This window comes from Castor canadensis, chromosome 5 (assembly GCF_047511655.1).
Source record: "Castor canadensis chromosome 5, mCasCan1.hap1v2, whole genome shotgun sequence".
Taxonomy (NCBI): Eukaryota; Metazoa; Chordata; class Mammalia; order Rodentia; family Castoridae; genus Castor; species Castor canadensis.
This window is the reverse complement of record NC_133390.1, coordinates 69,374,982-69,388,364: the sequence shown is the minus strand read 5'-3', so window position 1 is coordinate 69,388,364 and position 13,383 is coordinate 69,374,982. Positions and strand designations below refer to the sequence as shown.

Genomic DNA, 13,383 nt, shown 5'->3' with positions numbered 1-13,383 from the left:
TCAGCTTACAATTTTAGAGGGTATAGTCCATGATCAGCAGCCTGTGATGAGGCAGCACATCATGGTAGGAATGTATGGCATTCTCACTGACTTCATGGCTGAGAAGCAAAAGAGAGATGAAGGGGCCATGGGCTCATAACCCTCTTGAAGGATGTGCCCACCACTGATCTAAGGACCTCCCAAAAGGCCCCAAAAGATCCAATACCACCCTGAACACAGCCTTTAACATATAGGCCTTTAAGAGACATTCAAGATCCAAACTGTAGCAAAAGTGAACCTTTTAAGTACCCTGACTTTGTACTGAGAGAGTTTCTAGGCTTTGGTGTACAGAATGGATATCTTGGTTAGCCTGAGTTGAAGAAATAGAGCTGAGAGTCTAGGGAGAAGAAGATGACTAGAGTACGTAAGGTAGAATACCAAAGAAAAGAGATCTGAACCAAGATTGGCAGACTTCCCTTCATGTATACAGTAGAACACTGATCAGCACGTATGTCAGGGAAAACAATTCAAGAGGATTAAAAAGAAAAATGCCAATACTTTATATAGAGCAGGAAATAGTGCCTATTTCCAACAGCCAAACTGAAAAGCCTCATAAATAATGGGACATTGGGTAAGATATTCAGGTAGGTTTCACCTTAGTAGTAGGGAATAATTAGCACTAGACTGAACACTATTCTAGACTATCCATATTAATCATAAAAACAACATCTGAAGAAATAAAACTGTTTCAAAGTATCTTAACTGCACAGTTATGGAAACTGCCTATACTTTAAATCTTTTTTATTTTACGGCATACAAAGGCAAGAAGTTTAGCAAAAAAAGAAAAAAGGTCATGTCTTTAAAAGAATAAGCAAACCATACTTGTTTCATCATAGAATATTTGCTTTGATTACTCTTTTTTCCCTTCTTCCGTTAGTACTACAAAGTGACTATTTCTTGAATTTATTGCAAACAATGATATTCTACAGCCATGACTGGGCTACAGAACATAATACAGCTCAATAGGTGACTTTGTTTTATAAAATGTTACTGATTTTTTTTATTTCTGAACAGACTCAACAAGATAAAATTCACATTTTATATGCAAAGAAGTGCAGGAAAATAGTACACATAATGAGAAGAATCACTTTATCAAGAATGATACATATGTTTGAAATAGACAAGGACATTAGAATATTTCTTATAACTAAAGTCAGTATATTTAAAAAGTTGAATAGAACCTATATGACATAAGACCCAAGCTGAATTTCTACAGATGAAATCTGCAGTGTCTAGAATGCAAAATACACTGGATGAGATTAACAGCAAATTAACATTGCAGAAGATTAGAGAACTTTTAAGACATACCAATAGGAGCTATCCAAGATAAAACAAAAAATAAGAGAAAAAGCGAGAGAAACAAAAGCACATCAGTGAGCATGATATAGGTATAATCAAGAATATTTAAAGAAGGTAGTAGGGTCATAAAAATATTTGAAAACATAATGGTTGAAAACTTTCCAGACTTTATGAAAATTATATACTTCTTAGATTCAAAAAGCTTATCAAACCCCAAAAAAATAAATATGAAGAAAATTTCACATCAAGGTACATAATAATCAAAGGACTTAAGCCAGTGATAAAAGCAATACAAAAGAATAATTTAAAAATGCATAATCCAGAAGAAAGCAGTTATGTTTTCTTAAAAAAAAAAAAGGAGAACAGTGAATAAAATATAGGCAAACAAATAAAAAAACAAGCAGTAGATTTAAAAATACCTATAATCTACAAAAAATGGTTGAAACCCCAAATTAAAAAGTAGTCATTGATCAATTGGATTTTTTAAAGTAGGAACCAACTATATGCAGCCTACCAGCAATGTTCCTTCAATATAAACACAAATAAGTTAAAAATAAAAGATTGGAAAAAAAGGTATTCCAGGCCAATATTAGTCAAAAGAAAGCTGGAGTACCCAGGTAATCATAAGGAAATTGATTCATCAAGAGAACATGTTTATTGGCTTAATAGCAAAGTTCAAAAATACATAAGAAAAAATTGATATAATTGCAAGGAGAGAAATAATAGTTAAAGTGAAAGATGTCAATATGCTTTCTAATAACTGACAAAATAATGAACAAAAAATTAGACCACAGAAGATTTGAACAACATCAACCAACTTGACCTGATTTACATTTTTTAGAACATTCTACCAAACAACAGCAGAATTCACATTTCTTTCAAATACAAATTTGAACATTTACTCCATTTTCTGGGCCATAAAGCAAGTTTTGATAAACTTAAAAGGATTTAAATAATACAAATTTATTTGTATTATTCTGGCCTCAGTGGAATTGAGTTGGAAATTAGTGCTAAGCAGATCTCTGAAAAGTCTCCTAATATATGGGAAATAATAATATATATCTAAATAATCCACAAGAAGAAATCAAAACTAAAATTAGAAATTATTATTCAATGAATGGAAATGAAAATGACATGAGAATTTCTGGGATGCATCTTAATTAAAAATAGTACTTAGGGGAAATTTTAAATCATTTATGACTATATTGAAAAAGAAAAATCTCACATAGTAACCTCAGTTTCTAATTTAGGAAACTAGGAAAAGAAGGGATAATTAAACTCTAATCCAAAGAAAATGACTGATAAAGATTGAAGCAGAAATCAAGGACAGTATAATGAAGTAGTGAGGAAGAATGTCAAGTGTAGTCATTTGAGAAATGAATGGAAGATGAAGAAGTAGAGACAGGGAAGTTGGATTAGAAGAGAAGCAGAAAGATGGCAGTTAGTGGTCTGTAGAAAAATTTCTAGGATTTAATATTAAAGAGCATTTAAAAGCATTTGAATGTATTATGATATAACATAAACTTTTATGGGACATGGAGTAAAGAAGTAGTTAGATTGGGATAGGTTTATCTATAGAAAGCTTTTTGAAATAAGCATATTTTTAGCCTAAGCTTTGAATGTGTAATGCCAATGAGTAATGCAGGGAAAAAGATGAGCATCCCTGGCATAAGGAATGGCATCAGAATCAAGCTAGAATGGAAACAGATATCACAAAGATTCTTCTATATTTTATTTAGATGACCTTTAAAGTCTCTCAACTCTGAGATTTTTCAATTTAGGTACTAATCTCTTTTTCTCTTAAAATCATTTTGATTTTATATGCTAAACTATAATTTTCAAAAAGTTAATGCAAAATGAGGTTGTTAGCAAAATGAAGGAAATAGAAAAGGAGTTAAAATTAAAGATCCTTATAAATTAAGCACATAGCAATTAACCTTGCATCATCTTGTGATTTTTGTTCTTATTGTTGCCTTAAAGTTTCGAATCACTTGTTTTGTAATGTTTTGCAAGTTTTTCTTCCTACTCAATTTGATTGCAAGTTTCTCTGAGAAGAGAACTTGCCTATTTTGCATTCTGTATTGTACCTAACATGGTACCTTGTCCACAGTAGGAATTCAGTAATAATTAATTCACGTTAGAATATTCTTGGGACCAAGCTACATGTTTTAAAAAGTGGTTACCTTCTTGGATCATTTCACAGACAGACATCAAGTTACTGAATCTTTTGTTTTAAGTTTGTTTCTGATAACTATGTATCAATTAATAATGATACTTTTTAAAAATTTTGTTATATTAGTGGTGATTTACTCAAGATAGAAGGAAAAGCACTGCATTCTATTTTAGAAGAAGTTGTTTTCAAGCTTTTATCAACTTCTAGTCCAGTCATAAGAAGTACTGCTACAAAGCTCCTACTGCTAATGGCTGAATCCCATCAGGAAATTTTGATTTTGCTGAGACTAAGTGCCTGCCACAAAGGTAGAACATATATATATATATTTTATTTTCTTGGAATTCTTGCAAAGAAAATTTTTATTGATGGTTTATGAAGCACAAATTCTTATATTTTGGAAAGTTAATAACCAAACTACGCAGATAAAATCCTATTGCAGCAGACACCATTTCAGAATGAAGTCTTAATATAATCAAGCTATCTTTGTGTCTCAACAGATGGCATGTGTACTTTGTTGATATGGTTACAATAAATATTTACTCCCTCTCTGACAAAAATGTTGTGTGTTGAATATACCATTTACTGTAGTAAAATAATGACCAGGGATCAGTGACCTTATCAAGAGTAGCTTTAGTGGAGAAAACAGAACTGTGCTTGAGAGGTTGATAACCCTTTAGGTCTTTATATCAGTTAATAAGTTACTCTTTAACTCCTCACTGCATTTACTTAAAATGACAACAAAGTCTGCCTTACCTCCAGAATCAAGCACATATACATAAGAAGTCAGAAATTTTGTATAATAGCTTTCATTTAACCGAGCCTTTACTACATGTGAGACACTGCTCTGCATACCTTATATGGTTAAGCTATTTGTTAAAATAATCCTATGGGATACTTTTATCCTCATTTTATAGATATGGAGTAAAAGGCATGGAAAAATTAGGTAATTTACCCAAGGTAACAGGTAATGTATTTTTTCAGACTCCCAAAGTTATATGTCAGTTTTATTTTTCTAACCAAACCCATGTGTTAATGATAATATATTTTATATTTGGCATAGTCAAGAAATGGATTTCTAGTTCACCAAATACATTTAATATAGAATTATTTTCATAGGACTCTTAAAAATTATATGATCATTTAATGCCTAAATGATTAGAATGGCCATTCTTGATGTAGAAGGCACTTTAGTAATATACCTTATTTGAGTCATTACTTGTAGACATTTTAATATTTTTATGTATTGTAGGAATAAAGAGGAGAGAAAGTGCCAGTACTAGAACTCTATTTCTACTATTCTAGATATTCATTTTTGAATTCTACAATTAGAATCCTGCAGAAATGTGAATACATAACAGAGTTCTTTACAAAGAACCTTCCTCCTTCTTCCCTTCTTTGATATCTCAACAGCAGAGCATACTCCAGTTCTTCAAGATAGTTTATAGTTACCAACACTGCTAAGAACTTGGGACTTAAAAGAGAATATAAGTCATGAAAAGATTCATATAATGACTTCATCAGTTGTATACTGCAAGGCCATTTTATTCACTTATTTATACTGAATATGTTATATAGTACATTATTCCAACATGCTCTGAAAATAAAGGGCCCTCTACCTTTTACTACTATTCTGTATTATTTTGGGATGAAGGTACAGTCTCCTAGTGTTACAGCACTTATTCTACATTTGCTCAGAAACCTGTTGACTTGCCCTAACATTACATGGCAGTGTATTTTTATTTATTGACAACTTCCCTTAATTCATAATGACTAATAATAACCTGTTTAAGTGCTTCCTCAGGTTAGGCATACACTGAGTAATTACCTTTTTAAAAATGTTCCAGTTTAAAGTGTTAATATTCAAACGGAAAAATAAATTAGCTTTGCTTACCACAATGATTCCACTGCCATTTTTTTTATTAAAGATTGTCTAAGCCAGGTGCCAGTTGTTCATGCCTATAATCCTAGCTACTCAGGAGGCAGAGATCAGGAGGACTGCGGTTCAAAGGCAGCCCAGGCAAACAGTTCACGGGACCCTATCTCAAAAATACCCAACACAAAACAGGGCTGGAGGAATGGGCTCAATGTCTATAATCCTAGCTACTCAGGAGGCAGAGATCAGAAAGATCACATATTGAAGCACCACTTGGCAAATAGTTCATGAAACCCTGTCTCAAAAACCCAACACAAAAACAGGGCTAGAGAATTGGCTCAAGTGGTAGAGCACCTGCCTAGCAAGCATGAGGCCCTGCGTTCAAAAAAAAAGATTGTCTATACATGTTTTTCCATCACATTTTACAAGTGAGCACATAAAAATAAGAATTCTCAGGACAGAGAATTCAACTTAGAAGTCTTTTAGAAAAAGAAATAGAAAAATGTGATCCCCAGTGTATTAGCACACATCTAATATAGGACTTGGAAGGCTAAGACTACAGATCTAAAGGTCAGCATGGGCTATGTAGCAAGTCCCTGCCTCAAAAAAGAAAAGCCACGTGATTAATCAATCTTGTTTTCATTCATTCTAAACCAGACTTTTTAACTTCAATTAATACTGATTACATAACAAAATTATACTTCATTCTTAATTTTTGTACATTTTGTTATTCTATTTCAGGTCTCAGAAGTCTACTAAATAAACAGGAAACCAGGACAGAATTTAGTCAAGAATTTAGACAGCTTGTTGATCTTTTAAGCCCTAAGGTCTATCAGGAAGGAGAAGAGCAGGTATTAAATTATGAAAATAATTAGTGTGCTATTTGCTGACTGTATTGAACCTCAGCTTTCCTTAAGTATTCCTCAGTCTCATTCTCTTAACACATTAAGCAAAATGCTTCCCTAGAAAGTAGAAATATCTTTTAAGATTTTCTATCTTTCTTCTATTCAGCCCTACCCATAAACAAAATTTCAGTCTCCCTTCTATACCTGTTTATAGGTACAAGCACACATTTTTTTCAGATTCTGTCTTGAAATCCCTATCTCTCCTATTTATTTTTTTATCTATAAGTTATTTAAACTTTAAAATTTTTTTTTCAAAAAAAATCTCTATTATAGCAAACTATGTTTATGGCCATATATCCTTGAGAGATAACAATAATGCATTTTGCCTCCATGTAAAAAATTGTATTAATAAAAAAAATTTAGAAGTTAGAGCCGGGAACATGGCTCAAGTGATAGAGTGCCTGCCTAGAAAGCACAAGGCCTGAATTCAAACCTCAGTACTGCAAAAAAAAGGAAAGAAAAAAATTTGAGGCAGCAAGCTACTGGCTGTTTTATCATACTTCCTCTGATTTACTCAAATTGATAGCTCCAGATCGCTCATTCCAATAGAAAGAGGCATATAGCTTTCTGATTTCTAGGTGAGAACTTAAAATAAAACATATTTTGTTCATTAAAAATAATAAAACAAGTTTTAATACAAAAGGAAATGAGTTCATTATATATCTAAAATCCTAAGCCAAAAAAGTAATGAAAAGAAGTCCAGTTAATCAGGAGGATGAAGAGAAGAACCTGTAAGGAAGAGAGCAAAGAAAGAGAATTTCTTATACCTGAATGTGAACCTTCACAAACCTTAGACTAATCTCAAAACTATGCATATGCTGTATAGACACAAAATAGCATCCAAAAAGCTAACAACTAAACAGATTTGAACAACTACCCACAGGTCAACAGAGTTTATATTCTCAGCTGAACCAGGTTAGTTGCCTATTAAATAAAAACATTAGCTCAAAACGAATTATGAAAGGTTAAGGAGAATGATGAAATCTTTGAAAAGGAAGTGAGTTAACTAGAGAGAATTTGGAGCTAAACAGACTATATCTTGAATATGTTCCTAATATTGTCTAAATCTCACATACCTGTGTGAGGTAGTATTCTTAGTTCTTCCCTATGAACTTAATGTTGCCTCCTATCCATCTTATTAGAGATGGGAATTCATACTTGCCCTACTTGATATTTTAAGAGGTAAACTTTTTATTTATTTGTTTGTTTGTTTATTTTGGTGGTAGTGGGGTTTGAACTTACGGCTTCACACAAGAGGTAATCTTTTTTAAAAGACTTCAAGAGCTGTCTCTAAATTATTTCTGATATATAATTTCAGAAACTTCATCAGTCAGCTTGCTTGATTCAAGCTTATTGGAAGGGCTACCAGACTAGAAAGAGATTAAAGAAGCTTCCATCTGCTGTGATTGCTTTGCAGAGGAGTTTCAGGTAAAACATTTTGGTGATAAAAATTGATGATCTGAGAGCCTTACTAGAGTACAGTTGAATGGAAACAACTTTTTTGTTGCTTTGGGTTTTCTTCTTTTCAATTTCCTTTCTTGTTTTCATTCTATTCCATATATTACTGACTACCAGCACTCCAGTACTTTGAAAGCAAAAGGCATAATATGAAACAGGAAAATCAACAGTTCTGACAAGTGTTCATTTTAATTATGATAAAAATATGTGTGGTTATTATACAAAGCTTAAATATGTTACAACCTGAATACATATGGTCCTTGAGATATAATGTAGTGTTATTTATCTCTATTTCAAGTAGTGCAAATGTGAAATACTTAAGGTATGGCCCACTTTCTGATAGGACTAACTCATCCAGATTATTAGAGGTTATAGAGAGAACAACAACAGGAATAAAGATTTACTATTTATGCTGGGCACTGGTGGTCCACTCCTATAATCCTAGCTACTTGGAGACTGACATCAGGAGGATTGACCTTCAAGGCCAGTCCAAGCAAATAGTTCGTGAGACCCCCTCATCTCCAAAATAATCAGAGCAAAATGAACTGGAGGTATGGTTTGTGAGACCCCATTTCCAAAATAATCAGAGCAGAATGGACTGGAGGCGTGCCTCAAGCAGTAGAATGCCTGCTTTGCAAGTGCAAAGCCCTGACTTCAAATCTCTGCCCCACCAAAAAAAAAATTACCATTTATGATAGAGTCATCTCAGAGATGATTTACCATGTATTCACCTTTAAGCCAAATTTTTGTTTACTAAAACGAAACTGGCATATTACAGAAGTTAGCTTGTTTAATAAAACTGAAACTATTCTCTTAATAACTGCAGTTGCATTTCTCAGTTATAAAAACATTTAAAAATAGCTCTGGGGTTCAAAATACTATATTGTCACAGAGTTACTTTGGCTATGGCACTTTGTGAATGTCCTAGTTATTGATGAAAGTCTTCTTCAGGAAAAACTTCAAGACAGATTTTAATTATTATTGGACATGAATATTGTTGGTAGCAAATAAAGCATTTTTAATCATGCATCAAGTGCTTAGTATATGACAGGGGATGGAGATACAGCAGGACTTTGGTATCTACAGATATGATTCCACCCTTTCAAGGGGGATATGAAATCACCCTTGAAGAAAACATACAAATGCTCTGGATGCATAGAGTTTAGTACTATATTGAGAGTGCTTGATTAATTTTTCCCATAATGTCACCCAACTTCACCTAAAGACATACCATTTTTCAACACTAAATTTTTACTTGATCACATAAATTAAGCACATTAGCTTTTACCTTACTTTTGGAGCACTGTTTGCTTTTTGAAAGGCATATTTTCACAAAATTGAGGGCAGGAAAATGCACAGTAGATCACACAAGTATTTAAATACAACAGATGATACATGGGACTGATTGAGAATTTCTCTGCATCAACTGAACTATATAGTGTGTTTGGGGGGGGATATTTTTAAGTTTTTGTTATTGAAATTTCTTTTGATTATTTTTTGACCATACTTAGCCAAAGCAGTGTGTATCCACAAATAAGGCAGGCTTACTGTATATATGTTTACTTTTATATGTATGTATGTATCTCAGGATTATACACATAGACACACACATGCACACAGATTTGAGCAGACTTGAGTTTGTATTCCAATTCAGCATCTTATTGGCTGAGTGACCTGGGACAAGTTGCTCAAGCTCTCATAGCCTCAAGTTTCTTCTGTATAAAATGGGGGAAATATAAAATGTACCTCCCACGATTAAGATAATATAATATTTGAAATAATATAGTTTTTAGCATATTATCTGGCACTTAGAAAATAGTAGGAAGAAAAAATGCATATGACACATTTTCTGCCCTTAAATATTTACAAATATTGACAAACAGATGCATGAAATAAATACTTATGAGAAGCAAGTATTATCCATTTAGCATTATTTAAAATTTGTCTCCTATCCTACAAGCTGTTTCCTTAAGAACAAATTTTAAAGCATTTCTGGGGATCAGCGCCATAGCCACTCAGGAGACAGATTGGGAGATCACGGGTCAAGGCAAGCCTGGGCAAAAAAAGTTTGCAAGACCCCATCTCAACCAATAAAAACTGGGCATTATAGAGCATACCTGTCATCCCAGGTGTTTAGGAAGAGTAAATAGGAGGATCTTGGACCAGGCCAGCCCAGGCATAAATGTAAGACCCTACTTGAAAAATAAAACAAAGGGCTTAGGGGCATGGCCCAAGTGTAGAGTGCCTGCCCAGCAAGTACAAGGCTCTGAGTTCAACCCCTGTACCAGGAAAAAAAAACCTAAAATAGCATTTCTGTGGTCAGATAAATTTGAGAAATATGGAATACTTTGAGAACCACAGTGTATATTCTTCTATTCAAAAGAGTTGTTCTTGGTATTGCTTTTTGTGGTGAACTCAAATAGTGTAGATATTACTTAGGGATTCTACATGTTGTCCTCAGCTATCTATTGTCTTATATTTAATGTATCCCTACACACAGATTCAGAACCTTAATGTTTGTTCCTATAATAGTTGCCTGTTTACTTTCTCTTTCAACATTAAAATCTTTATTTAAGGACTGGGCTGGGCTCCAGTGGCTCATGCCTGTAATCTAGCTACTCAGGAGGCAGAGATCAAGAGGATCATGGCTTGAAGCCAGCCTGGGCAAATAGTTTGAGAGACCTTATCTCAAAAATACCTGACACAAAAAAGTGCTGACAGAGTGGAAATAATAGAGTACTTACCTAACAAGCATGAGGCCCTGAGTTCAAACTCCAGTACCACCAAAAAAACCCAAAAAGTATCCTGGGATTACAAATTTTCTCTCTTTAGAAGTAATCTGTGGAATCTAATTAATATTCTACTTTAAAGTAGAAATTCCATGCTTTCTTTATGTAACAAAACCAGACTAGTCATATTTCCATTTAAAAAGATAAGTTGTAATGCCACAATGATATATCTTACATTATGTATTTGTTTCTGTCAACTATCTTTAATTTAAGCTTCTACAATATGCTGAAGTACAATTTTAACTCTTGAGTTCTATTTAACTCTTTATTTTAAACTCACTCCAGGCTTTAGCAGCTTTACTCTTTTATTAGTTGTTACAGTTTATGCAAATGTCATCTACTTCCTTTGTATCTGGGCTTTCTGCCTCTTTGTGGTCAAGTAATAATCTCAATAATTTCCCCCTCACATGTTTTTTTTTTGAAGAGAGGGGCTGCCCACCGTTTATATTGGTCTAGATTCTCTTGAAGTGACATGCCCTTGCTAAAAGTACTTTCAAAGGAAGTTCTTTTTTTAAAAAAATAATTTCTCACGATCAGAAATTTTATTTTCTATTAAGCATTCTTTTTCTCAGCAAGGTTTTCTGAAACAATTAGCCACTGCTCCATTTATCTTGGGAAAACCTCATGATTTACCTACTTTTACTGTGGTAGTGATATTTAAGTTCTTAATTACATTTGTTTTATTTTTCCTTGAAACTAATAAGACTTTTAAGAGCTGAATGGCATATTTTTTCTGTCTGCCTGAGGCACAGCACTGAGCCAGCAGCCATCATTCAGATGAGTGTTTATTGAGTTCATCTGTGATCACTTCCTTTTTCAGAAGTGCAGTACACCTGCCATATGGTCAGATGCATACCAGTTCTTGCAAAGAAATCAGCTGGATGAATAATCTTTTCAATTTTTGACTGATTATAGAAACTTCAGAAAGTAACTAAAATGTAACTAAGTGGGTGAAATAACATTCAAAATCATATCAATTCCTAGTAAATGGTGTCAAACATGAAATTAAAGCATACGAATCCAAGAAACACACATATTTACAACTTATAGTTGGCATGGCAATCACTGAACCTCTCTTTCCTAGTCTTTCTGGTTTATATTTTACTTCTGTTTTCATGTTCTATTGCCTTTTCATTTTTGCCATATTTCATACCTTGCATGACTAAGTTATTTCTCAGACTCAATTTTCTGACAGATTAAATGTAATGCAGTTTTAATGATTGCAATGATTTTTACACTAGTAGTATATTTAAAATATTGATAATATAATATTAGATATTATAATTTATAACCAATTAACAGTTAGAAACAGGGGTCTGTTTGTTTTAATAAATTTGAAAGGACTTTCTGATTAGGGCCTGCTCTCTTTTATCTTCCATAAATGGGTATAAAACACAAACATCATCTATAATCCAGAAATTTTAGGTGGGGAGTTCTTTAGGAGAGGCAGATTTCATCAGCTATTCTTTGGGAAGGGAGCAGCCCTTAACCTTTATCTCTGGCTTTCTGAAAGACCAAGAGATATTTAGAAACTCTTCACCTAGCCCTATGTTATCTCTAGAATCTCTTCTCTTTATGGCAGGCAGGCAGGCAGGCAGGCAGGCGCGCACACACACACACACACACACACACACACACACACACAACCACTTGAGGTCTTTTCTCTTTGATAGAGGAATAAAAGTTTCAAAACAAATAAACCCTTAACTCTGGTCTAAGTGAAAATCCATAGAAAACTTAAATTATAGCTAATAGAACTTAAGAAATTGTAAGAAAACAACCACACACACAAAATTTTATCAAAATAATTCTGTGAGTTTTCCTTCTCTACTTCAAAAGAGAATGAAAGTTGTAATTGTCATTAAAATGATTTTGCTTGTTTTGCATTAAAAAAAGAAAACCCTAACTACACTATTATAAAGTCTGGTTGATTTTTTTTTTTCAATATATGCCAATACATTCACTAGTTTCTTTTTCTTCCTTTTTTTTAATTATATTATTGTTGTCCTGGGAGTACATTATGACATTTGCAAAAGTCCTTACAATATGTCATAGTTGAATTTATCCCATCATTCTCCTTTTTTTTTATTGTTTTATTATTCATATGTGCATACAAGGCTTGGGTCATTTCCCCCCCTGCCCCCATGCCCTCCCTTACCATCCACTCCGCCCCTCCTCTCCCCCCGACCCCCTCCATACCCAGCAGAAACTATTTTGCCTTTATTTCTAATTTTGTTGAAGAGAGAGTATAAGCAATAATAGGAAGGAACAAGGGTTTTTGCTGGTTGAGATAAGGATAGCCAAACAGGGCATTGATTCACATTAATTTCCTGTGCGTGTGTGTTACCTTCTAGGTTAATTCTTTTTGATCTAACCTTTTCTCTAGTTCCTGGTCCACTTCTCCTATTGGCCTCAGTTGCTTTTAAGGTATCTGCTTTAGTTTCTCTGCGTTAAGGGTAACAAATGCTAGCTAATTTTTTAGGTGTCTTACCTGTCCTCACCCCTCCTTTGTGTGCTCTCGCTTTTATCATGTGCTCAAAGTCCAATCCCCTTGTTGTGTTTGCCCTTGATCTAATGTCCGCATATGAGGGAGAACATATGATTTTTGGTCTTTTGGGCCAGGCTAACCTCACTCAGAATGATGTTCTCCAATTCCATCCATTTACCAGCTAATGATAACATTTCGTTCTTCTTCATGGCTGCATAAAATTCCATTGTGTATAGATACCACATTTTTCTTAATCCATTCATCAGTGGTGGGGCATCTTGGCTGTTTCTATAACTTGGCTATTGTGAATAGTGCCGCAATAAACATGGGTGTGCAGGTGCCTCTGGAGTAACCTATGT

The 13,383-nt window shown here is 33.7% G+C and overlaps 1 protein-coding gene across 3 annotated transcripts in view; it reads left to right on the top strand.

Moving 5' to 3' along the window:
• Nucleotides 1-13,383, top strand: part of Iqcb1 (IQ motif containing B1) — a 48,639-nt gene that overhangs the window by 21,570 nt on the left and 13,686 nt on the right. For 2 of the 3 annotated variants that reach the window (XM_020185063.2, XM_074073259.1), the window contains exons 7-9: nucleotides 3,638-3,816; nucleotides 6,126-6,235; nucleotides 7,608-7,717. The exons of the other annotated variant lie outside the window; for it this stretch is intronic. In XM_020185063.2, the coding sequence (XP_020040652.1) occupies nucleotides 3,638-3,816; nucleotides 6,126-6,235; nucleotides 7,608-7,717 (399 nt within the window). The remainder of the gene's footprint in view (nucleotides 1-3,637; nucleotides 3,817-6,125; nucleotides 6,236-7,607; nucleotides 7,718-13,383) is intronic. 3 annotated transcript variants of the gene reach the window in all.